The 27,723-nt window shown below is 41.4% G+C and overlaps 2 protein-coding genes across 3 annotated transcripts in view; both read right to left on the bottom strand.

Moving 5' to 3' along the window:
- Positions 1-5,634, bottom strand: part of SORT1 (sortilin 1) — a 50,770-nt gene extending 45,136 nt beyond the window's left edge. Inside the window, exon 1 of one of the 2 annotated variants that reach the window (XM_028733887.2) lies at positions 5,387-5,634. In XM_028733887.2, the coding sequence (XP_028589720.2) occupies positions 5,387-5,569 (183 nt within the window). In that variant the 5' untranslated portion in view covers positions 5,570-5,634. The remainder of the gene's footprint in view (positions 1-5,386) is intronic. The other variant, XM_028733885.2, reaches the window with a different exon arrangement.
- Positions 5,635-11,433: 5,799 nt separating this feature from the next.
- On the bottom strand, positions 11,434-27,188 carry PSMA5 (proteasome 20S subunit alpha 5). The gene is made up of 9 exons (XM_028733888.2): positions 27,005-27,188; positions 25,176-25,242; positions 21,710-21,836; positions 20,525-20,592; positions 18,841-18,948; positions 18,675-18,733; positions 15,935-16,037; positions 15,325-15,411; positions 11,434-11,712 (listed from the first exon to the last, which is right to left on the bottom strand). The coding sequence occupies exons 1-9, from the start codon at positions 27,031-27,033 to the stop codon at positions 11,635-11,637; spliced, it is 726 nt and encodes a 241-aa protein (XP_028589721.1). The 5' UTR covers positions 27,034-27,188; the 3' UTR covers positions 11,434-11,634.
- Positions 27,189-27,723: the final 535 nt, after the last annotated feature.

The following is a 27,723-nucleotide window of genomic DNA, read 5'->3' as shown; positions in this document are numbered from 1 at the left end:
TGAAATCAGCTTTTGCAATTCACTCCTTTTAAATGTGCAAAAGCCCAAAAGGAAAGTATCAGAGCCAAGAATGGCTCTCTAGTCTCCAACAGGCACCATCTATTTTATCACAGTGATGACAAAACAGACACCAAAAGAAAACAATTACAGTACACATTATTTCTTGTGCTGAGACACCAAATTCTTATGACACTTGTTTATTATAGAACCAAGCCTCACAGAAGCTTTGTACTAAAAGGGGAAAAAAGCTTTGTGGACTAGAAGTGAATAACTTATTTCTTCAGCTAAGATTCTCAAAAAGATTGGTTTAATCAACGTTCACGAATTTCAAGTTGATGTACATTAGGTAACAAATAGTGGTCTCCACCTTGCAAAGTTCTACTGAAGACAGAAGACATTAAGTTAACATTGAACACTCAATTCATTCCTGTTTGTTACATTTTGGCACAAGAGATATGAGAGCTAGGGAAGACAGAACTGGAGAATAGAGGTTTAATCTTGGGGTAGAGTGGCTGAAAGGAACAGAAGTAGGTGAAAACTACTATTGGCTACTGAATTTCACATTGCACCATGAGGTTTCAGGAGAATTTGTATCAACTGAGAAACATTTTTAAAATGTAAATTGTCCTAAACCTAAGTACCCTAGAGGGTAAGAAGTGTATTTAAATAAATAAATCTGGGATCTTTCTGTGTATATGGCAGGCTCAGGAAACAAACAGCCAGCTCATTGTAAAGAATGCATTTTGAATGCATTCTCAGCAGGCAAGATCTAATGCAGCACAAATAAGCATCTGCTTGTGCCATTCCCACTTCCTTGTCTTCTCCATTCTATTTAAAAAGAGAAATAAACAGTGAGGGCTTCTTGGTGCTTTGGCCATGAAGAAGTATGAAACAGAAGTTTTATTTGTTTTGAAACCTTCCTATTTCAAATCAGCTGTGAATGCATAGGATGAGAACCTATAGTGTCTCTCAGAAAGTGTCTTGGAGAAAAACTGAACATTATTTCTACAATTTTGGATTATATATAGACCAGCTGTTTTAGATAGACCTTTAATGCTCTGATAATGTGCATTAGTATGATTTTCAAATACCTTAGAAACATTTTCCTCTGTATTAATTAATTACATTTATAAAACACCCATCCTCCTAACACAGGCCAGATGATGAATGCAAAATAAATAAAAATGCATGCAAGTAACCATAAAAATCTATAAAATAACTATATATTGGCATTCCTCTCATTCCACTTGGTAAATGGGTGCTGAGTTGGAATAATCAGATTTTCTTTTATGTTTTAAATAATCAACAGTACTTTTAGGTTTTATGCGTTGTTTAAATTGTTTATTCATTCAATTAATCAGTGTCTTCCTGCTCATAGGATTCTCATGCTGACAAACTGTAGCACTAGACAGACCTGTGATGAGTTAAGATAATTGTACATGTACCTATGCAAATATGGCAATATAACAAACCATAAACAAGACAGTCATGTGTGGTAGGTGGCGGGTGGGATGCAGGGTAGAGTAGCAAAATGACAACACCCAATGATATTAGAAAAGCAGAGAACAGTTGGTGTTGGACACTCTTCTTCTCAAATTGACACCTTTTTTATCTTCATTTTACAAACAGTATCAAATGTTGAGGGGAAATACAGCATAAACTACTAAGTGGGGAAGACTATAACAGGGATTTAAACATTGCTAATAGGAAATGATCAGAGCAGATAAGATTTTCAGGTTCACCAACTCCAGCAGCATCCTCTTAATCTTTATTTAATGGTATCATTACATTTGTGATATAGTAGTTTACTGCTTCTACCAGAGTTTTAGCTCATTCATGCAATATTATTTAGAACTACAGTATATAAACAGCATAGCAGCTGTTAGCTATGTCTCAGGGAAAGGAAATATGGCCCTTTCCCCTCTTAGGAGCAATACATTTCAGTTGAAAAGCTAAGCTATGAGAAATCCACTGAGAAAGAAATGTGCATTGTCATTATGATCAGGAACAGAACATGAGAAGAGGGGTAAAATTTAGCCAGCTCCCCCAGCAGATTATTACAACAAAACTCCTGCTTGTCTGATGAGCTTATGAAACTCTCCCTATTTTCTGTGATTGGAGCGTTCTTCCTGATCCACCCAGATTAAAGTCTCTGAAGGAATTACGATTCACCACAATCATCAGCATAATCATCAGTTTATAGCCAAGCAGGTTAATTGAAGAAAGAGGGATGAACACTCAAGGCATATGTAATGACTTAAAACTTGCTTCATGAGAAGTAAAAAAGTTTGCTGGAGATTGTGGGGTGGAAAGGGAGGGAGGGTTTGGCACTTTGTACTCTTCCACCTTATTCTGCGGTAGTCAGACCTCCTTCTGAACACCGTGTATGGTTCTGGACACCAGAGGCAGATTTACAGGAGCACGACCAATTCAGTCACACTGAGCATAGAGCCTCATGGGCGCGACAGGGGAAGCTGCAACTATGATTTAGAATGGAGTGCAAAGGGCAGGCGGGGGCACCAATTTCTGGTGTTGCACAGGGTGCTGCTGATATTTGAGACCACAACGTGGGCAACACCCCTCAGGAAGAATGTAAACAAACTAAAATGGACTCAGAACAGGGAAACAAAGATGGTGAGCAGAATAAAGAAAACAAGTCCTGTTAGTTAAGGTTGAAGTAGGGCTGCCCTACAACCGGATTTCCCCAGATTTCAAAGTTGGAAATGACGTCCAGGGGGAATTTCCAAAATGTCCCAGATCACAATTTGGCATTTGTCTAAAAAAAGTTTGTCTAAAAACACCACAAACACTTTTATAAAAAGTTTATCCCACCCCCTTTGAGAAGCCTGTTAAAGCAATGAATTTATTGGCTCCAAAACACATTATGGGGCACAAAAACAAGAGGCTATAAGGCATGTAATCTACTATTGTGCTACTATTTATCACTTAGTGTTTATACAACAAGAGGTTTACCATTTAAGTAAGGCAAGGGGAATGGAGAGGAAAGAAAGATGTGCATGATTAGTTAAATGACACAGCAAATACTCAACTTACTTTGTTTTTAAACACACCAACAGAAGGAGCTAGGCAAACATCCAGTTTTTTAAAAAAAGTTCCAATGGTAGGGAGCAGCAAATGAGAATGCATGGAACTGGGAGGATATAATTTTGGTTTAACAGAATATAGTTTTGGTTTAACAGAGGTCAAGAGAAAAGCGGAAAAAACACGGCAGTAGAGAGAAAAAGCAAAATTAATGGAGATAAAATGAGTAACATGGTCACAACAACAATAAAATTATTGTGAGTTTAACAAAAGAAAGATTTGAGAGAAGAGGCCTAAGCAAAAGGTGTTGCAACTTATTAAAGAGATAACAAGAGTGAACACAAAATTATTGGTTGCATCAAGACAGAGATAATTGTGAATGTTATAAATATAACCAAGATAAAAACCATGAAATTTAGCAGCTGAGTGAGTACTGGGAGAGAAATTAAGACTCCAATGCAACACCAAAATTACAAGCTTGAGGGATATAAGAAATAGTAGACCTACCAAGCAGAAGAAAATGTAAAGCAGGAAAAAGAGAAAGGAAGCAGAAACTTGTTTTTTTCAGAATTCAATTTTAAGAAATGCGTAGTCAGCCAAGGAAAATAAATGGTGATGCATAGTTAAGAAAGTAATGAGATCAAGGGGGAGGAATAACCAGTAACTTCTTTCTTTCTTAACAAAAAGGCTGTAAAGTTAACTTGAAGATTCTAAGGTTGTTGTAGTAAGAAATGATTGGCTAAAAATGAGGAAATTGGTTTGAGTTAATTGCCACTCATACCATCAATAAACTTTCTCTGAGTGCAGCTGGCTGGTAGGGATTAGTAAAGTACAGTAATACTCCCTTTTTGAGACACATGACAAGGGAGCACACATTTCTATTCCATCCCGATATTACAGAGTCCAATTTGGGCAGGTTGATATAACTGGGAACAACCCCAGCCATATTACTCATACTTAGGAGTCAGGCAACAAAGCCATATTATTTGGTTAACATCCATCTCCTACATCATTCTTCCTCCTAGTCAGGGGCAATTCACAAGCCAATTGCTACAACAAGAGTTATGTAATACTCATCACTCAGTGAAGCAGTTGTATGAGTGTTTCAGCATAAGCTCAACTAACAATTCAAAGGGATTTTGCCATGTCAACCCTAAATCCACTTTCAGCAGCTTTTAAGTTAGCACAGCAAATACTAGTTAAATTGTGTGCCAAGTCCATACGTGGTAGATTCAGGTGAACTGTTTATGCACCAGTATGCCCTGATTTATGTAGTCACTAAATGCAGACTATCAAGCAGAACTTGTTTATTCTGAAGGGAATCCTTGTGCAACAGACTACAAAACTAACAAGAGGAAGATTTTTTGCAGGGCGGCCAATGAATATTTGCTGCAGAGCCAACTGAAGTTGAACCACTTCAGAAAAAGTTCCACCATCTAAACACACCAATTTAGGGCTTGTTCACGTGTATAGCAGTGAGCTTTGGGGAAATGGGTTGGTGTCAAACTCTAGAAACTTCCTGCCATGCAACTGCAGCTGGTCACATGAATGTCAGCCCCGTATACTGAACACAGCATTTAACACAAAACGCAGTGGCTGTGTGCAGTGTTGTAAACTAGCCTTTAGTCTGTGAATGTCAACGATTCTCAGCTATGAAGGTCCCACAAATGTGAGGGGAAATGCTCTCAGGACCAAACTAAATGAGGCAGAGGAGGCCATTGATCAGCTTCTGCCACATTTTAAAGCCTCAAAGCAGTCCTGAGGGTGCTCATTTGATTTGGGGAAAGTGGAGAGTCCACCCATTCCTTTTGCATCCTTTCTCCATCTGTCCTGCTTCACTATACCTATGCACCAGTCCCTCTCGCCCTTACACAACTACCTGGCCATTCTGCACTCTCACTTCTACAGGTGTGGCTCTCTCTCTGCTCCTCTCCACATATGAGCTGCATCACACCACTCCAACACAAACAAGCACACTCCAGCTTCTTAATGCTGCCTGCTTCCTCAGAGAGAGGTGGTTGGGCTCAACTCTCCTTTTGAGCAACGTTGTTAACCGGCCTGGGAGCCCAGTCCCACCCTGAAAAACTGCTGCCTGCTGCTGCCGTATCTTACGAGGCTGTCAGCGAAACGTACTCTGCACATGTTCAGAGGCGCCGACTGTGAGAGTTCTGGGGCGCCGAGACGAGGCCAAGGCTGACGCTGCCTCAGGTGCGTCTCCCTCCCCGCACCTGCGTCAAGCTCCAGCCCGCGTCCCTCACCTGCCTCCCCCCTCACTGGCCAGAGCGACCCCCCCCCCAGCCGCGTCCGCCTTCGCCTCCTTCGCCGCTCCCCCCCCTCTTCTCACCTGGTGGGTGCTGTTGCCCAGCACCTCCAAATCAAAGCCGCCGTCTCGCGGGCCGCACACTCCCTCGGATTCGGCCCGCCGGACCCGCGGCGGCGCTCCCGCTCCGAAGCGAAGCTCGCGGCCGTAGAGCGGGGCCGCCAACAGCAGGAGGATCCCGGCGCGCATCCAGCCCGACGGCTCCATCTCTGCCGCCGCCGACAACAACCTCCACCACAGAAGTCTCTCCTCAGAGCACGGAGGCGGCTCACCCCCGCCGCCCCGCCCACCAAAGTCTCGATTGGGCTGCGCCGCTCAGGTATGCCGAAGCCATTGGCTGCGGGAGGTGGCACTCTTATCTCCCTTTCAGACAGCAGACAGCCTCTTCTGACAGCTCCTCTGCCATTCGCGCAGCGACCCCAGCCTCTATTTTCTAAGTGGTTTACAGAGCTGCCAATTGCGGCGCAGCAGCCAACCCTGCCCCCACCCCCCTGTGGCCATTGGCTACCTCCTAACACCAGCCTCCTCCTCCTAATTCTCTAGCTGGGCAGCATCACCCCACTTTGGAGAGCACCTTGCCCATTGGCTAGCTGCCTACCAGCGTTTCCCCTTACAGCTCCTAGGAGTAATCTTAGCCTCCTCGCTGCTGTGCTCCGATTGGTTAGAAGAGGGTAGCACTAAGGCTTTTTTTTTAATTGGCGGAAATTCGATGCTGCTTTCGTCCTAGGGATTCTTGGAGTAGCTCGGAGCGTTTGGGATGGAGATTAAGACCAAGATAGGGAGAGTTCCCCCCCCCCCCTAATTTTCACATACTGGCATTTGTTACATTTTCCCACTTATATGGGCAAGCAACTAGTCCCTTGGGGAAGGATTCATTGGGGGGCAAGGCTGTGAGCCATTCTGGATTTGAAATCCTCCTGCAGTTAAATCACCTCGCCTTCTAGACACCTGCTGGCCTTCCTAAAAGATATGCACAAAGTCCTACTGCCTTATCAGTTTGTATCTCTGAGTCAGGCAATTTTTATGGCCATTCTCTTTCAGATGTGCTTTGAACGAGCACAGGGTCCTCGTTTGGTTTCTGGTGAAGACTCAAGTGAAAACAGCAAGCGAAAAAGCAAGGGTCAAATTACAGAAAAAGAAAAGGTCAGGTCTGTCACTTAGATTTTGTCATTTTTGAATGACTTTCTCTTCCACCCTTTTGAGTCTAAAAGAATATTCCAAAGAAAAACAAAAGCATACCAAGAGAAATGGTATTTAGATCCTTCCCAATATGCCTAAAATGTACAGTACTGCAAGACATGGGCTTAAAACCTACACCCATTTACTGAGGAGTAAATCCCATTGTTCTCGAAGCTACAAACATGAGCCTGACCAAACTGCGGGAGGCGGTGGAAGACAGGAGTGCCTGGCGTGCTCTGGTCCATGGGGTCACGAAGAGTCGGACACGACTAAACGACTAAACAACAAATCCCATTGACTCCCAGTGGATAGATTGTGCTTTTACAGTGTGTCTTTAGAGTTTTTAGAGTGCCCCAAGCATTTTAGAGTATACTTTTTTCCACAGTAGGTTAACATGGGTTGCTGCTCTGAGAGTTAGTATATCCTATCTTGGTGCATCCAGGATCCAAGTTCTTTATTCCTCCATGATGCTTGCTTTACTTCATTGTCTCAGCAGTATAGTTAAAGCATAATCCCAGAGACAAAAAAGCACACACAGAACATTTTGAACACCTTTTCTCCCTCATTTTCCTTTTTTCAATGATAGAAATGGCTTGACTAAATGTGTGAAGCCCTAGTATTGGAACAGAGCAAAGGATACATTAAATATTTATTCTCTCTTCACTCCTCATTGCCATAGAGCCGGCAATTATGGCATTTTGCTAACGAGCAACACAAACAGGCACATGATGTTCCTTATACTGCTCTCACAGTGCTGAAGGCTTTTTTCTTATGAAGAGGAAGGTATAATGTGTCCTACTAACAAAAATGCAAATACATCAAAATAGCCATCACAAAGTTACTTTAAAGAAAAGCAATGGTTCATGACACAGATGCCCTTCACAGACGATGCAGTATATATGTATTTTCTGCAACCAAGTACAAAATGTAGCGTAAGTAGTGACTCCACCTAACTAAAGCCTGATCTTTAGGACAATGGTATTGGTAAACTGCCAACACACCTCACTCAGTTAAACACAGTTAAGTACATTCCACCTCCATTGATAACAATGGAAAAGTACGTACTTAATTAACTCTTCCTTCAAACTGAACAGAGCTTATTTTGGCTGGATCATGTATCACCATATATAATTAAAACTAAAGGAAAATGAAGTTTTAAGGTTACATACAAACGAAGATGTTAGAAACGGAGCACTTAATGATAGTTATCAGAAATGATAAATCCTTGCATTACCGAATACTGTATTTTTAATGGGCTGGACAGTAAGGTATCCTTAATCCAAGTCACACAGGAAACCAAGGCACAGACTCCATGAGATGCCTTCATTGAACCTTCATCTACTAAGTCTAGTCTTTTTTGCAGGAATGGAAGTAGAGTGCTGCTAAGTAGTTGGATAGCCAGATGAAGAATCTACAGACTCTACTTTGACCCTCCTTTTTCTACACAACTGAAGACCCAGGAACACTGCAGCCCTCCTAGCAAGCAATGGGTTAACAAGTGTCATAATATAGCTAGAAAGTAAAGGCTTCAAAGTATGAACAGGAAACCATCACATAACAGAAGCATTGCAACATGAATTCATGGGAGAGGGGGAAGAGTTGAAACCTACATGCAAGAACCACAAGTTGCTGAAATAGTGTATAGTTATTTCACACAAAGTATTACAAAGCATTATGGACAAAAAAAGAGTGGAAATTAACCAAAGAAAACAGTTGTATATTCTGAATGTCAATGCTAGAGACAAATAATTTGGACAATTCAGAACTTTGCCACCAAATCTTCAAGCCTATCAGGGTTGCAAGTGGCCACGCTATAGGATGGTAATCTTCTGAGGATTTTGATCACTTGCCCCAGAAAAGAAATACACAATTATATAATGTACCAGGTAAGTACAGCTGCTGCATCTGGAGTCCTAGGGTGGGGAGGTGGATGGAGAAAGAAGCACACAACCAGGAACAAACTGCCTTTACTCAACAGCTCACTGGAAGCAGTCTTCGGGGGGGGGGGGGGTAGGGAAAACTACAGTTGCAATGCCACTGTACTCTATTGCATTAAGTAAAGTCATATTGGAGAACCTTGAGTTGCAAAGGAAATATTAATTACATAGGGCAATATCCTACTAAACAGTTCCACTAGCACTTCTCTTGTGGGTCCACCCCCAACCTCCTAGAACAGATTTAGGGGCCACGGAGGGAGAAGGAAGCCAAAAGTGCTTGCTCTAGCAGAACTGTTTAGCTAGATACCACCTATGTAGCAGCAGCAGTAATAATAATAATATTCCAGAACTGTTAGGAAATCAGTAAATGGCTTTTTTAAAATGAGGATTTTAAAATGTTCCTGTAACAGTATCACCAGAAAAACAAGACTGAAAAAGAATGAAGAACAAAGATTACAATTATCTTTGAAAATACCTGTCAACCTTCTAAAGATGACAATGCATGAAATTTCAGTTCAGAGACTGCTTGGTTGCACCCAGACATGGAGCATCCCAGTTACTATATATTGTGAGCCACAGAGTTTAAAGTTGGGGTTGACCGGTTGTATCCACAGATCACTATTTAGAATGGCCACTTTTCATACTTTATATTTTGTAGGATAGTCACTTTGAAACACAGATCCTTAGCATCTAAGGTCATAAAGACTAAAAGTGTGCAATTTTGGCAACGTTACCCTGTAATACTTATGGTGGATGCACAAGGGCACAAAAATTGGATATGTATATATTCTAATAATATTCAATACATCCAAAGTATTTTGGTACCTCTCGACAACAGCTGATGCAAAAACCAGCTGATGATCCAATAATGTCGCTAACTGAACTGATGTATTTGCTTTAACCTATGGCTACAGAACAAATGCATCTGTACAAGCAACCAAATCAAACTATACACTATAGAAAACACAATTTGACACAGGTGTTTTGGTTTGGTCAGCATCAGCTATGGACACCTAATATGATGTATCTAAAAATTGTCAAAACAGAAAGCAGGTGCAATAAACCCTCAAGAAAATAGCATGTTCCATGTGTATTGCAGCATATAGTGAAACAGATCCTGCAGATATGGAAGTAGTACATGTTATCCTGTAGGCAACCAATAACTGACCCAGGAAAATGAGGAAATAAAGCACCATGGAAAAGTTCAGCATCTTGTACACATAAAAAATGTGGTTTAGATCAGTTAAAGAGTCCAGTATTTGACCTTGGACCAAGGACAAAATAATTGTTTCAAAAATTAGTGAGCCTCCTCATACCTTATTTGCCCATGTTCGTTTGCATTTGAAATGTGCAGGCAGGCATACCTACAGCTACATTACAGATTATTTACTTTCAGAGTCTCTCATGGGCTAAGGAGACACACTTTTCAAGATCTGACTGTAGTAGGCAAAAATTGAATCACTTCCGGTCATAGAAAGACCGATGAGAACAAAGTCTTGCTTTTTGATTTGAGAGAAATCATGGTATGATCACATGGTCTCTGGTACCAGCAACAGCGCCTAAAGCAGAATATAAAAAGCCTTTGTCTTTAGTGCCAGGGAAGGTTTTCCTTTTTGCACAGAGCAAATGCTAGATGAAAAACAAGTTCTATATTCCAAATAGGCTTCAAAATGCACCCATTCAAGCTTATCCTGTGATGTATCCATTCTTATAGATAAGCAGAAAGCACAGACTAGCCACCTGCTATGCAGGTCATTACCTAGCCCAGCATAGGCCTGTCCTTTTTCTGCTTATTGCTCATTAAGACCATGAACTTCTGCTCAGCCAAAGTATAGCCACTAAGGGCACACACAATCATTTCTGTGTTAATCTAAACTGTGCTCAGGATGCAATTACAGCTCTCATTTCTGGCAAAATATTTTTGTAAGTACCAATGACTGCTAGGCAAATATTGTCTGCCAAGCTGTTAAATGGGACAGACAATTCTTAACTTTCCTGAATGAGTAATCCTACAATTTCCCATTTTACCCAACCTGTTTGATATTGCATTGTTTGTTCTCACAGCAGCTTAGATTACTCTAGCCTTGCTGATATGCATTAGAACACCAAAAAGAAATGAACAAGGGCATGGCACAAAGTTACCACGCACTCCTGTTCTAAAGTGAAAATAAAGCCAGTTGGCCACAGTATCAAATATCTAAAAAGCAAGTCAGACTAGATAGTTTATTAAAAACTTTTTAAAATGAAATTTGCAGGCCTATTTGTCTGACAATTCAGTTCTTATCTAGGATAGAAGCATATCCTCTCCCATAGGAAGATACAAGGTGCAAGACTAGATCAATTCACTAGCAGCTAAATTCTGTTGACTCATTAAGAACATGTGTTCCCACACGAGGGAGCTATGCCATTTGAATGTCTAGAAATGGAGCTCCAGAAGTGGATTTTGAAGGCTACATGTCTGGGAGTTTGATTATGAATGCTGCCCAGAAAAGGAAGACAGCTCAGCACAGTAATGTTAGATTAGAAAGGTAACAGAAAATTGCCCCACGTAAGTGAAATACTATACAGTAATCTTAACTGTAGTGAACAGTATAAATGCCCAGAAAGTTAGTTTTTTAACTGTGCTACTTACTCAGGTGCTATCTTGCAATATGAAAAAGGGATTTGGGGGTCTAAAATGTTTCCCCACAGCATACTGTATCAGTGATGTTTGTCACTGTTGTCAGGATGGGAGGTGATTTAGTTTTTTTAAAGAATGAACTGAATAAGCAGTCAACTGAAGTTAAGAGTCGCATTCTGAAACACTACTGTAGTAACAGGCACCAGAGAAGGAAGCCCTGAATTTTCATTGGGATATTGTACTTCCACTCTCTTGTCGCAACATTTCCAGTTTGGTCCAGCACCAAGTTGAACCATTCCCCCAACCCCAGAACTTTTATTATAGAAGAATTGACATAAGAGTAACAAAATGATTTATTCTAGTTTCCTCTTACTGAAGATCTTTTATATGTACAGAAACTGTAAAAAATATTTTGAGCCTTTGTTTAAGAGCAGGCATACTTGCTGCTGAAATAAAGTTACGGGCACTGGAAAAAAACTGAAGAATCAGTTTGCTGTGATCAGGGAATGAGGCATTTGGAGAGGTTCTCTCCCTCATCAAATATCTTTGATGACATCTTCAAGTTCTTCTTTTGTGTACATGTGGAACTTCTTCCCAGGCTGCACTGTTGCAAGCTGCAAGGACAGGAGGAAAAGGTTACATATGCTTATGTACATTAAGAAGACACAGCACAAGACACAGCAGACAGATCACTGTTTGAACTCTTTTGGCTCATGGACTGTTCCAATCTAACACGTATCAGATTCCTGAACAGCTACCCTGTTTCCCTGAAAGTAAGACATCCCCCAAAAATAAGACCTACTTCCAGTTTTGCCTCTCGCTGTAATATAAGGCATCCCCCGAAAATAAGACCTCCCCGATAATAAAGCCTCCCCCGAACATAAGGCCTCCCCGGAATATAAGGCCCCCAAAGCTACCATAAGGTGTCTTGACTCCTCTGGACCATAGCCCATAGCGGCGGGCTCTGCCGCGCAGCTCACTGATTGGCCAGTGCAGCCAGAGCTGTTCAGGCAGTGCAAGGTCTCTTTAAATCAGAGAGCCTGCACCACCGCCTGCTGCTCACTCTGCCCTGACGGAGTCTGGCTGACTCACAATTAGACAATAAATGTGTACCGTATTCTTCTTCATGGAAAAATAAGACATCCCCTGAAAATAAGACCTAGCGCATCTTTGGGAGCAAAAAATAATATAAGACACTATCTTATTTTCAGGGAAACAGGAGATGTGACACTTCTAATGTACTTTATTTCTCTGTGGCAGAGGCAAAACCAAGAAGCCTCTACTGAACATGCTTGGATTCAGCTGCTCCTTTATCAAAATGAGCACGATAGCTCTTATCAGGGCTTTTTTTCAGCTGGAACTTGCCAGAACTGAGTTCCAGCACCTCTCAGGTGCCATTCTAAGAGAACATGGGAGGCGTTCATGGTGAGTTCTGGCACCTCTTTTTCTAGAAAAATAGTACTGGCTTTTATTGTGCAACCCATTTCTCCAAAGCGCTTGAATCCAGTGTTTGTAATTCCACCCTTTAAAAAAGGGGTGGCAAGAGTCATATGAACTGAATTTCCATGCTACTGGGTGTTTCCAGGGCCCGGTTCGCACTAACCATCCTCCCCATTGTAAAGGAAATGGCAGTAATCTCCAGCACACAAAGGCGGTGCAGACCCTTCAAAATGTATGAACTGAAGCATAGTCAAGAGATGGCTCAAGGAGTTTGGCTCTTTTTAAATATATATATACGTGCAAACAAATCAGATAGGCTCTTAGTATGGTTTTCCATGTTGTCAAAAGGTTTGTATTCAATGCTGTCTGCATGGAGTTGTGTTCTGAATGGGACCTCTACTTCATGTCCCTCAAATCTGCTCCAGAGGGTCCCCCAACCCTCTGCAGCATATTGGTGGTGCACAGGGAGCTACAGGAAAGAGGAGGAGGAGGAAGTCCCATTGCACAAGCTTAAGTCTGTTGCAGAATCAGACCAACAGTGTTAGATACAACCCAAAGTGGCAAAATACTGGTAGGCTGGATGGCAAAGAAGACGGCCAATGAAGATGCATCTCACAGCTTTTCAATAATGCCACCGCAGCCTAATATGAATACTGTATGTGAAGCACTTTGAAGCACATTATCTCAGTAACTCTATGAAGAAACATGTTAGGCTCATTTTTAGAATGAATTATAAAATTGTATGACTGTAGATAGGTGTGACTTTCTTTACTTTTGTACAGTACAGTACACTGTTTACATACTACAGAAATAACCCTCTAACAACCCTTCCTGAGGGCAGGTGATAGTGGGGGAACTCCAAAAACATCTGGATGAAACCAATCTGTTGTTGTTATCCAATATTATTAATTGGCTTGAAGCCCAGCTTTGGAACAGAAACTGCCTTGATCACTCTGGTACATGACCTATGCTGAAAAACAGAGACTGCGAGTGTGACCCCGCTGAAACTCCTAGACAATCAGCAGCTTTCAACACTATCAACTGTGATATCCTTCTCAGTCACTTGAACAAGCTGTGAGTTGAAAAAATGATTTTGTGGTGGTTTTGCTCCTAGTTGGTCAGAATATTCCAGAATATGGTAGTGATAGCCTCTTAATCATGATATAGGGTCCTTCAGGGCCCAATTCTGTTCACAAGCATTTAATTTTTTTAAGAAAACTGCTGGGTGATGTCCAGAGTTTAGAGTAAGATGTCATCAGAATGCTGATGACACTCAACTCTATTTCTCTTCTTCAGTGAAGGCAGGTTAGGGTGTGAATGTAAAAAGCTGCCTTATTACCGACTCAGAACATTGGTCCATCTAACTCCGTATCGTCTCTGCTGACTGGCAGCAGCCCTCCAGGGTTTCAGCTAGGAAACATTTCCAGCCCTACCTGGCAATTTCAGGATCAAGCTGGGGTTTTCTGCATACAAAGCAGATGCTCTACCACTGAGCTATTCTCCTTCTAGTCCACAGAGCTATGTTTAAAAATACAGAGGTCTCCCCGCCTCCACTCCATGTTAGATGTGATCAGAAGCACATTCTTTAAAGCATTTCGTGCTTTTTAATTGCAGGGGCAGACTACGAAAGGAGGGCACCAGAGATTTAAAGAGAAGTGCAAAGTGTAGCTAAACAACTTTTTCTCTCCCTCTCGTGATGCTAGACACTTAGGACCCACATCACGCATTACTCACATAAAGGGGCAAAGTGTGTAAAAAGGTACTGCACCTTTGAGCCCACCCCCTGTTGTTGCATAGCTTCCCCCCTCCCCACCACAGCCCTGCTTCCACCATCCACACCTTAGCATGAGCATCTAAAAGGGAAGCCCTCACACATAGATCTCTATGCACAGAGGCTTTCCTGAATCTTGCAAGTCATAATAATGTGCATTGCTTCTGAGCCCAAAGATTTTCCCTCAGTGAACACAGAACTTGCTTCCTGAACTTGTATTGAAAACTCATACTAGAGATTCAACATTGCTTCAGATCTTATTACAAAAAGTCCTTGGAAGTCACACAATTTTCATTCCATCTAAAACTTGAATGCCAAGAAAGCACTGCTGAGCAAAGGAAACTTCCTTCTTAAAGAAGGTGCATGATGGCAAACAGGCATGTTCCCTAGATAGTATAAAACATTTTCTAGAAGTCCTCACCACAGAGGATTTTAACTAGTTGCCTTGGGTCCCTTCAAGGGAAAAAGCAGGGTCTTAAAATATATAATAACAACAACAACAACACTCTGAGTTCTGTTTTCACTTTCAAAAAACCTGCCAGGAAATGAATTTCCAGAATCCCACAAAAGTTTAATTAGGGCATTCATTCCCACAGCAATGGTCTCTAGCTTCTATAAAATTCAGTTATAGAAATTAAGAGAAGCACCAATGCTAAAGAGCCTCTCAAAAGGCACCAAGATGATAAGAAATTAGGGCTGCTATTATTTGGGCAAGAAGATGCAAGAACTCTCACTTCAAGGCTAAAGAGTGTCAGAACTATCAGAGCTGCAGTTATAAGTATAAGATCTTTAAAGATGCATCTCAAAGGCATCTGTTTGGGTACTGTGAGAACAGGATGCTGGACTAGACAAGCCACTGGCCTGATCCAGCAGGCTCTTCTTATGTTCTTATACAAAGACATGGAATCCCCTATGAAGAAGCAGCTATTGGCTAAGGGACATAATGCCTTGTCGTTCCCATACTGTAGACACAGGTGGAAAATGCTTGCCTTTATCAAAAGAGCAAAATACATACCTCAATGTTAGTTGCATTCAGTTTCTCCTCCATAACTTGTTTTAAAATGACAAGGGATGACTTGATTGCTTCTTTCAGTGTCATTGACTGTAAAGAGAAGTTATGAAAGTTAAGCACTGGTGCACACATGACTACTTGAAATCTCTATACCAAGTTTGCCTCCATATAGCAAACAATCTGCTTGTTTTAGCAAAAGCTAAAAGAGGTTTGTAACGGCACACAAGAATTTTCCTGTTCTTTTTGGTATGACATTGTATATGAATGCCTGGATAGAATAACTGCTCTACAGAGTGGTTTAGAATGAAGAGCTGGTATGGAATTAGCTATAATCCTTTGTTAGAGAAGTATTAATAGAAATCTTTGTCCATACTTGCCCACTACTACTATAAGAATAACTTTATAACTGAGAAATGTAGTATTCCATTTACATCAGGAGGCACCAGCTGCTTTACTACACCTTCATAATAGAAAGATTAGGGACCACGTGTCAATTGCAGAACTGTCATTCTTGTCTCTTTTACCTCTGTTCTTCCATCAGGGAACTGCAGTAAAGAGTGTTTTATGGGGCAAAAAAAACAAGATATGCTTTTTTCAGATCTCATCCTATTACCTTATGGTAAACTTCTTGCAGAGAGCTTTGTGCACCTTCTGAAGCTGATCCAATTGCTCTTGCATCACACTGTACAAACGTCCCAGAAGGGTCCATGTGAAACCTACACAAGAAGAGCCCATGGGGGATGAGTAGAAAATTAAAGGGACAAGGAACTTTTCTAGAAGAGACACAGTAAAGCATGATACTTCGAGGATTAAGAGGTGTCTATAAACTTGACCTATTGTGATTCAGTACTACATGCACAAGCTTCTGAGCTTGAGCAGCACCTAGGGGCTTGAGCACTCTTTCCTCCCACATGGCCAAGGAGGAGGGGTGAAAAAAGGATTTAATTTACCAATTTCTGGCTTGTTATGCATGAAGTAGGAATTGTGGCTTGAAAAAAAAATAATAGTCAACTGCAACACAAACCATAGTCAAACCATGGTTTATGAAGCAGGCTTGCTTAATAAACTACAGGATTTACTTTAAAATAAGCTTCCTAATTTGAACATAAAAAGCTATTAGGAAAAGTGGTATTTAATTCTACGTTTTTTTTCTCCTCTCGGCCATAGAGGAGGAGGAGAGGGGAATCTTGAAGCCCAAGTTTTTACTCAGACTCACAGAAGCACATAGTTTAGAGTTACATGCAAACCAGTCATGGGTGTGCATGGCAGCCAAAGTGTTAAAATATTGATAGATTATTTTGATTTATAGAGCATTGCGTGGTGTTCTGCACAGAAACTGGCCTTTCCTGGCTCTCCTCCAGCAATTGATCCTGCTCCAAATAGCTAGTCATGGAACCCTCCCAAAGAGCATATACAGTGGTACCACAGGTTAAGAACTTTCTTCGTTCTGGAGGTCCGTTCTTAACCTGAAACTGTTCTTAACCCGAAGGGCCACTTTAGCTAATGGGGCCTCCTGCTGCCGCTGCGCCGCCACTGCACAATTTCTGTTCTCATGCTGAAGCAAAGTTCTTAACCCGAGGTAATATTTTTGGGTTAGCAGAGTCTGTAACCTGAAGCGTATGTAACCTGAGGTACCGTGCAAATGGCATATTCTGGTTCAGGGACATGTTGTTCTTTAAGGAGCTACAAAGACCAACTATTAACTTAACTAATAAACCACAAACTAAATTAAGAGTATGAGCTTTCACAGGACTGGAGTTTGATTCATTAGATGTTAAAAGGTCATTGCCTGTTTAAGGAATTGCCTGAAGGATCTCTATGTATGTTCCCAAATAAGTTAAATTAAATGATGGACAGAACATGACGTGGCAGAACAAGAACTGATAGAGCAGTTATGTGGACCAAAATTTTCAAAGAGGCTATGGAGTCTCTCCCATTATACACCTCAATGGGAGAAAGAAGATGAATATTCCATGGAGGTGACTTCAAACTCCAGACAACTGTACTTATATTCCTGCAATAATTCAATCTGTTATAGCATTAGACAGTACAGACTGCACTTTAAACCACTCATGGTCTTTAAATAGTTGTTTTTAAAAAATGGCAAAGAACTGGCATAAAGATAATGTTAACAATGGGGAATGAGGCAATGGGTGGGAAAGGGAAGAGAAGAGTGCAAAAAACTCAAGTCTTAGTCAGAATCAAATGTGCAACCATTCTGAGAATGTATTTAAGGTATTACTTGCAATTCTAATAGATTATCAAGAGACAAACTGACTAATACAGTAAAATACAGTACAGAAGGTATTGGGATGTCCGCTTGAGATGACTACTGAAAGATAATCAGACAATTATTATTTTGCAGATTTATTCTGATTTCAGGTTAATGCTAGCAGTATTTGCAAATGTTTTGCATATGCAAATGATCTTGAATGCATGTTCCATATATTTAATTAAGAAAAATGTTTCAATAAACATTTTTTGCAATTTTAGATTGCAACTCTCTTATCTTTTAGTGCACATAATCCTTTGTTTTAATCACACTCTCAACCCTTGTTCATACTGCTCTCTCTCCTACAAAACTGAGGAAGGCTTGCTGCTTTAAAAAGAGCTTGGAGCTTTGAAGTATACAGTTTCTGGTTACAAATGCTCTCCCAACCCCACCTAAGGAATGTCATAGCAGACTACGGATATTATATTACCAATAGCTCTGCTAGTCCTTTAGAAAAGATTGTTTGCATACTCCCCTATTCACTCTGAATGTTTACATGTTCAAACATTCAGGATTTATGCAAGTGTCACATTCTGTGTAACAATGTGCCACTTAGGCAACTCTGAGAACAGGAACGGAGTAGACTTCCCTTGCACCCCGATCTTATAGATAAGGCATACCTACAGTGGCATATGGTAGCCCGAGCCAACATTTGACTGTGACAAAATTCATCATGTTATCCTGCCTGTCCACCACAATTGCACCATAAGGAGTTACTGAACTGCATCAGGCGTATTTAGATTGCACTACTGTAGCTGGTTTGCACCAACGGAAAAAATATCTTTAAAGCAGCTTACAGGGTAATAGTCTCCAACCCCAACCTTTTCACCGCTATTCAAACTTTAGTGATTATGACAGATGCTAGCATAATATGGTTAGGATGCTGTTGCAATATTCTGAATAATCTTGCATTATCAGTCCAATGTATTGCCACTTATTTACTGACATGGTATCTCACAAGGCGTCAGATACCCCCTTTTTTCAGAAGGGTACCCCATTTCCTACCTATTGCACAACAGGTAGACACACTGCACTTCAACATAGAAAGAAAACAGAGTGAAAGAAGTAAGGGGCAACTTACAGCTGTGGTCCCTTTTCATCAACTCCTCCAAAGAGTAGTGCCACGCCAAATGGCCTTGACTGGAACATAATCACAGAAGGATCAAGACTTTAATGGCTGAGTAACTGGGTAAGCCAATTGCCAAAGATGTGCATGCAGAATATAACTGGCACAAGCACCTACTCACCATAGCACCTGGATCAGCATCTTCTTCTCCGAACTGTAATGCTAAGTTGGACACGGCCTGTGTCACACTCTCTACAGTCATGATTTCATTGTATGTAAACCAGTGATTCTAAGACAAAAGAGCAGGTTGAACTCTGTAACTTTTCATGAGAGTTTTTCCTTCACACACACACAGAGAAAGCGAAGTTACAACAAATCAAATAAAGGATCTTACTGCTACAATGAGCAATGGCCAATTTTTTCTTCTTGGAGAGCAAGCTAGTCATTGGCCCCACTCTATGGAAGCAACTTGGCTAAGAAGGGCTCAGCATGCTGCCCCCCCCCCCCCCCCGAAGCTAAAATCCTAAAATGGTCCCTAACCCCAATCCTGAGAAGACACTTCAGGATGCTGGGGGCATCTTCTCCCATTATGCACTAGAGTCCTAAAATACTGACTTTTGTTCTAGGCAGCACTGTTCCCCAAGTAACAATCAGAACAGAACAAAGTGAGAGTGTGCTTACCAGGGAAGAATTACACAAAAGTTTCACATGCCAATTTCATTGTGGTGCCATTAGGGAGTCACAAGGAATTGGGGAAATAATTAATGTGATTCATAGGCCACCAGCTGGCCATTCCTCTTAGAACACCTAAGTATCATATAGCCCAACTATCTGACGAAGGCGAGATACTGTACATCAACTCTACAAATTCTATGATTCTATGATTTTAGGGACGCGGGTGGCGCTGTGGGTAAAACCTCAGCGCCTTGGACTTGCCGATCGTATGGTCAGCGGTTCGAATCCCCGCGGCGGGGTGAGCTCCCGTCGTTCGGTCCCAGCTCCTGCCCACCTAGCAGTTCGAAAGCACCCTTAAGTGCAAGTAGATAAATAGGTACCGCTTTATAGCGGGAAGGTAAATGGCATTTCTGTGTGCTGCGCTGGTACAGGCTCGCCAGAGCAGCTTCGTCACACTGGCCACGTGACCCAGAAGTGTCTTCGGACAGCGCTGGCCCCCGGCCTCTTAAGTGAGATGGGCGCGCAACCCCAGAGTCGGTCACAACTGGCCTGTACGGGCAGGGGTACCTTTACCTTTACCTTACTTACTTAGGATGCTTTTTAATGTCTCTCTAGCCACCGGGAGCTGTTTTTCATAAACAGTTCCTATACAGGTTGGGAGATTATAAAGATCCAACCACAGCATCCTCTGGCTGGACCATTTAAACATCATCTGAGTCACAGAGAAGTCACGCATAGAGTGGTGACTCCTATGCAGTTAGGGGAATTAAGGCCCCTCAATCTTTCTTAACTACCTAGAAAGGATTTATACCACCACCTGAGCAAAATGATGGAGCTCATTGGCTAGAACAAAGAGGGCAAGAATAGTGTTGGATTGTTTCAGAGTGTATGTATTTTCTACATATTAAATAAGGTTCTTCCAAAAACACAATGATAGGTTACCCTGTTACATCTTAGACTTTTTTAATATTCAGGGTAAACAGGAAATAATATATTGATAAAGGAAGAACAAGAAAACCCTATGCTGACCTTTCAAAGTTAGCCTTCAATTTTGTTTATTCCTTAGATAAAGACAGAGATTCAAGTTGCTCTATATTCAGCTCCATTTAGCCATGTTCTGCTAATAAATGACTGACATTAACAAAAGGAGGAGGGGAGAGATGCAACACGGATCAACATTTAAATGTTACCTGTGTCTCAACTCTTGCTTTGTCAATTAATGTCTTTGCATCAGCTATTAAACCGCTCATTGCACAACCTGTAAAGAGATACACAAACTTTAGTCAGCTTTGGATCCAATTTGCAAGAAGTAAAAAAAAGTTTCAATTTCCCAAGTAACTTAAAATCCCTATGAACTCCGTAGTTTAACTATACACCCTCTTAAGCAGTGCTTTTTTCTAAAAACACGTTTAGGAGTACTCTCATTTTGACTCAAGAAAACCACCATTTTATAGTTCAAATCGGGGGAAATAAATACAGTACATGGACAAAAGTACAAAGATTCACAAAATGTTTAGGGGTATGTGTACCCCTGCATACCCACCAGAAAAAAGCACTGCTCTTAAGAATGCTAGGGGGGATGGGCAGGGGAAGGATTAAATGAACATAATATTTTAGCTTCCGTTCATTAATTTTCAGCTTTGTATTCTCGCTATTTAAAAAGCGTGCCTAGACATTCTATAGTTGTGCCCATAACTATGGGCACATTTAGCACCTAGCTTTCATACCTCACTTTCTAACACTGCCTTCATGCGCTACTAGAAATATGAAAATACTAGTGTTACATCTTCAGAGTTGATTAAAAACACAAACAATTGTCTGTGAATAGTAAAAAAGTTAATGGTGTACTAGGGAAAAATCCATACTGAATAGATGATATTAATATTAAATACAAGGAAAGGAAGGTATAAAAATGTAATATATTTAAGAATACACCCTAGTTTTCTACTGTGGTGTGTGCGTGCCTATGCAAGAAACTGTCTTGAGTAGAGGACAGGCTAACATTAGTGGTCCAATCAGTGAGCTTCCAGCACAGAAGCTGGCTCAGGATCAAGCGTTTACATTGCAATTCCCTGCCCTCCAAGTTCTAATTTTGGGGACACACTTTCACTAGTGAGGTCAACCAGAAGCAAGTTACAGCTGCTGCTTCCTACTTCTGCAACTATGTCCTGCTGGCTTGGAGCCTGGAAAACCAGTGACTGCCACCATTAAATATTAATTCCCCACCAAATAAAGTCTGCACATAACTTTGTAGTGTGCATTACAGGATAATTTCTCACTAAGAGACTCGCAGAGGAAGAGTTTTATTCACGTACATGCTGCATCACACACTACATGATTTACTGTAGAAATAAGTGAGATTTTGTGACCCTTACCTATATGAGCATCTATTTCTACAATTTTCTCAATACTGCTGGGTTCCATAAGTGGAGAGGTGATCCTCTTCTCCACAGCCAAGCAAACCCCTTCAGCTGTCTGAATTCCAATCGCTGTGGAACCAAGCTTTTAAAAAAAAATTGAAAGGAAGAGGAAAAGATTAGTACTACCAACCACCTTTGATATTTGGTGTATCTGATCTATATACTTAAGAGATGCACATCTTAACATACATAATTGGTGATAATCAGATTCATAATATTAGAAAAAAATTATAATCATGTTTTACCTACATATGTATTATTATTCAATTTATTATCTTCCCTTCACCATAAGGTTTCAGGGCGGGTTACAACAATATAAAATGAAGCATTAAAAATACTTAAAACAAATTACAAGCACAACTAGAGGGGGTCCTAAAACATATACAGTGGTACCTTGGGTTACAGACGCTTCAGGTTACAGACGTTTCAAGTTACAGACTCTGCTAACCCAGAAATAGTACCACGAGTTAAGAACTTTGCTTCAGGATGAGAACAGAAATCACGCCACGGCAGCGGGGTGCCCCATTAGCTAAAGTGGTGTCTCAGGTTAAGAACAGTTTCAGGTTAAGAACGGACCTCTGGAATGAATTAAGTTCTTAACCTGAGGTACCACTGTATCTCAAGTGTCAAAGGCCAGGGTAAAAGGGTATTTCTTCAGCACACAATTGAAAATAAATGGTTAAGGTGCCTGGTGTACCTCTATGGAGAGGGAATTCCACAACTTAGAGACTGAAGCAAAGAATGTTCTCTCCCAGATCCCTCCCTCTAATTTCTGAAAATGGTGGAACAAACAAGAGCGCCCCCTCCATGGATAACCACACCTAAGACAATCTGTGGGGAAGGAGGTATTTGGGGCCTAAATCATCTAGAGGTGCTTTTCCCCTTTGATAAAAAAAATTTTTATTTCATTTATACAAAACAAATAAATAAAACAGGGAACAATCATAACAACTCTATAATAGGCACAAAAAGTAAGTACAGCTGCACACAGGTTAAATTACGATATCAAAGTACGAAAAAAGTGAGAATAAATGTGTCTTAACACAAAGAAAGAACATGGGCATTGTTGTGAACTGGTCTTTAGCTTACTGCAAAAAATTATAATTACGCAAAGCAATGCAAATATTTTATACAAATACATTTAGTTAGAAAACAGTGGCTTATCTAAGATAAGCTCTCTACTGATGTTACAAGTTAAATTTTCTCTGTCTGAACTGCAAAATAGCACAGTTGGAAGCACTCAAGGATTATTGATAATGCAGTGAGCAGAAATGAACTGGGAACAGTGTTTGAAGATATGTGGATTGCAAAAGCTAAGACTTGCTCTGGCCACAGGGAGTCCCTGCTGGACTCTTAAAGCCACTAAGTGTCATTACCATAATCTTTTAATGCTTCTCTTCTTAATGATGGAAGCATATTTAAGAGTAAATGTGGGATACTTAATGATGAATGCACAACTGTTGTGTCCTGATTCTAATAAGCCTGCACAAATATATTGTACTGGTTCCAACGCCCAATACAGCCCATCACTGCAAGGACTAGTGGATCCAAAATAGCTAGTTACCATATAAAGCTCACATTAAGTCTGATTGTGTTTGTTCTTAGAAGGGACATTAATTACTGATTTCTTAAAATTTAGTTGCATGCAGAGCATGATAGAAAGAAGTACCCATTTAATTTAAGTGTACTGTACACAGAAGTCGTCATCTAAGGTATGCAGACATCAACTTTATTGCTTGACTTAACAGTGCAATCCTATTCCTGTCTCCTTGGAAGTAAGTTCCACTCAGTTAAATGAGACCTGCTCCCTTCTAGGTAAGTATGTATAGGATTGTAGTCTTAATGAGTTTAACATTTTACAAAAATTCCAATTTTATGCAGATTAATACAATTAAAGAACACCAGGTTAGGCACAACAACAAAACCAAAGCAAGCACAGCTGCTCACAGTCTGTACCATCTAAACTTCTGTGATCTGAACATGCAGCACAAGCTTTGGATAAAGTTGCTCAAATTGTACACCTCACTCTGAAGCTATGGCTCTGAGATTCCCCATTTCAACCCATCCAGACTTTCTTGATGACTTGTGGAAGTCATAATGATGATGATGATGATAATTTATTATTTATATCCTGCCCATCTAGTAGTTGGTAGTTCACCACACTTCAATCAGTATGATTTATCAGCAGAGTATGTGGGAGCCCCAGCAGAGTCTTCAGCAGAACACCTTCTTCCAGAGTCCCTGATTATGGGAAAACCTCCTCTCTCACACAGTTCAAAGCAGTGTTAGAAATTGGCCAGATGCCAGGCACATTTTGCAACTGGTGCGGGTCCAAATGCAACCATGTGGAGATCTCTGGATGCCAGGTTGGCAACTGACATCTTCAGCTGGCTAGCCTCTCCAGCTTTCTTAAGCAGGTAGGTAAGCAGAAGAGCTTATTTATTACATTTATATTCCAAGGACTACATGATTTACACACACCCCACAGTTAATCCCTACAATAGCCCTGTGAGGTAGGTTAAGAGGCTGTGCCTGGCCCAAGGTAACCCAGTGAGCTTCATGACCGAGTGGGGATATGAACCCTGATCTCCCAAGTCCAACACTCTAAACCACTTCCTAGAGTACTTCTGCTATGGGGCAGCTATTAAAATTAAGTAGGTAAATAAATATGGTGAAAGCAAAATGTCTCTTAGAAAAGGATCTGAAATATTTTCCTTGAAGCTTGAATTTGTTTTATTCTGGATAGTTTTACTTGATGCTTTAATGTGTTGTAAACCACTTTGAGATTTTTTATTTAAAATATGAAGTGGTATAGAAATGATGGTGTCCATAACCTAGCTTTAAGGTGCCATTTAATGATTAGCTTATATATCTGAGTTCCTAACACTGATTCAAAGTAACGAAGTGTTTATTGTCACCAGACATAAGACAAAGCTAAACACTATTATCTACTGTATACCATTCTTCTGGTCTCTGCAGTCAAGATACATGTGTACAGAGAGATCCATTAACACTATCACCATGGTAGCTAAAACTGCTGTGTAAAACCCACAGCCTCTTTTCCTGACTCTCACTGATTCTGAGTCAGACAGTGATAGAAACAAATCATGTAACAGGACGAGACATTGACATGGAGAAGGCGATAATAAAAGCAATGCGCTAGAGACTATTATACCCATCTCTACATGTAGGCATATTTCCTGAACCAATGGGAGAGTGTATGAATCAGCAAGTCATACATTTAAGCTTACTGGTGTTGCTATGGTAACCCAGTGCACCTGGCACTCTTATCTCAAAACATCCAGGGGGGTATGCTCCTCAAGACATGAGACCATGCACTGTATAATTTAACCCATTGTTCACATTACACCAACAAACTGAGAGGTGGTATTTACAGAAGAGACTCAAATGCTTATTGTACCTTTATAGCTTCAATGGCATATTCCACCTGGAATAATCTTCCCTCTGGAGAAAAAGTGTTCACACCCCTGAAATTGAAAGAAAAAGTAAACTCAGAGCAGAATCCTATGCATGGTAACTCAAAAGTAAGTGTTCCTACTATCACAACCTGAAAAAAATGAGTCAGACTCTTGGAAGTGTCAGGAAGTTTACAAACAGAAGTAAATGGTGCTATATCCTGTAAGAAGAAAGAACTAGGTATGCTTCTTTCAGTGAGTGGGCAGGTGTGTGTTTAAATACAGTCGTACATTGGAAGCCGAACGCCTTGGCTCCCAAACAAATCAGCTCCTGAACAACTGAAACCCGGAAGTGAGCGTTCCAGTTTTCGAACAAAAGATAATAATCTACAACAATGCTTGTGCATCTATAGCAAAATCTACCAAGGCCCAGTGTGGGTTTTAAAGGCAGAATAAATCATTTAAAGTGAGTTGTGATTTCTATAACCACAAATGTTCTGTGTTACCTTGCATAAATGAGAGGCCACCAACCTCACCTAGGAAAACCAAAAGTACCTAAAATACCTTTCAATTTCATCTTGCAGGTTTGTCAAGCTGCAACCAATTTTCCGGGGGGGGGGGGGGATTTAAGCCAGAATTTGGCACTTGAGAGTCTGAAGAGTCAGAAATAAATATGAGCTAAAACTAAATTTATTTTGTAAAGTGTGCACCCAAGGAAAATTCTTATACTGTAAATCCCTAAGTATCACAGGGAACTGAGCAGTGTTCATTCACTAGCAGTTTGTGTGATGTTACCTAATATTCAACAAATTAATTTGAGACGTTCTGCATAAGTTACTTTGCCCACTGTCGTATAAGTACAGAAGTGTTGTTTAGTTTCAGTTTATTAAGCATGATGAATCATTCATAACCTTTGTCAAATCGGTGCAACTGAAAGCAAAAGCTTGAAGACTCCATCACTATGACTAAGGAAACTTGCTGAGGCCTTGCCTCTGCAACAGTTCAGATAATACAAAGCTACCATTGCACAACACGAGAATTTTGCCAGCATTGAAGTACAAGGTTAACTTTGTTTATGTTTTTCTAAACAGCATACAACTTAAGGGACACAAGCCCCTTCACAACTCATGTTTGCCCATCACTGAGAATGCATATTTAAGACAAACTGGACCTGGAGGCAGAGGGGATGGGAAGCAACAGGAAGAGGTTTGTTGTGATCAGCCTACATTACAAGTGAAAATAATTGGAAACCTGCGCAGAGTCAGTAACACTCATTCTCTTATTGATGTAGTCGGTGCATTACTTCTGCAGGACGGAATTTTCCAATTTAGCCTTCATAAATGCCTGTCCTCCACTCCCACCTGGCTGGAGAAAAAAGAAGCCCAGAATAGGAGAGCGGGGTTGCTTCCCCTCAACTTGCTACTGCAACGGGCTTCTTTCTGCCGAGCAGAACAAGGGTGGGCATCCCAAGTTTATCGGCATCTTCTTAAGACCACGCCGCTTCCCAGACCACTTGCCTTCAAGCGAGCGTGATGATGGCGCTTCCCGCGATCTCCTCTCTGGCAGGAGGTGGGCTAAGCGACTGTTCTCAAGCCCTTCGGCTGGACGTCAGGCCCGAGGCGCTTCAGTCTCTCGAGGGGAGCAGAGACTTCCGAAGGACACCTGCATCCCCGCCCTCCATGGACCCTCGCAGGGGGAGGGGGCGCCTGAGGGAGAGAGGGAGGGAAGGCGCCTCTAGCCGGCACCCGAAGGCTGAAGCAGGCAGGCCGCCCCGCAGTGACTCAGCCCCTGACTAGGCGCAGGCCGCGCTCCCTCACATCCTACCCGCACTCACCTGTCGTACTCCGAGCGAGTGAGAAACATGTTGGCGGCGGCGGCGGCTGCACTAGAAAAGAACTGAGCGCACGCGGGGCACGGAAGTTGCAGGTCCGAGTTCGAGCCCCCACGCTAGGCCGGGGATGGCTGCGGCCCTGTCAGCACAGCACCCGGTTTCACAAGCCACTGTCGCCCCGCGCATGCGTTGAACGTCACGCCGTACGCGCTGCGGCTCTCCGGCCAATCCTCTTCTCGCGGTGCCGTCGTGCTATTGGTCTCAGAAACACTCGTACCGAGCCCTGGTTGGCTAATGGTTGCCATGGTCTGTGGAGGGACCTCAAGCCCGCCCTTCCTTCTACAGTATCAGCCACAGGAAATCGCCGAAGAACAAGAAGCAGCAGCGGTGGATCGGAAGGTGCCACTGTAGTGCGCGAGGAAAATGTTTTTTTTACTCAACGCTTATAAGGAACAAGCTTATTCTGAGGGACATCAATAAACTCACCCATCCCAGAACTGGCAAAATAAACTCATCCATCCGGCTGACAAAGGCACTCTTATTATGATTTTGATTTAAATTTCTTCATCGCTTTTCACAGTGAAAAGTGACAAAGCGACTTGCAACAAGTAAAACAAAAACAAAACAAAGATAGCATACAAATCGCATTAAAACAAAACTCTAGATTCCCAGTCAGAGGTGTTTCCCAGCCTTGCTGCCTAATGTATTTTAAGCTAAAGATG

This window comes from Podarcis muralis, chromosome 5 (assembly GCF_964188315.1).
Source record: "Podarcis muralis chromosome 5, rPodMur119.hap1.1, whole genome shotgun sequence".
Taxonomy (NCBI): domain Eukaryota; kingdom Metazoa; phylum Chordata; class Lepidosauria; order Squamata; family Lacertidae; genus Podarcis; species Podarcis muralis.
Note: the sequence above shows the minus strand (reverse complement) of the source record. Positions and strands in the feature narration are given on the sequence as shown.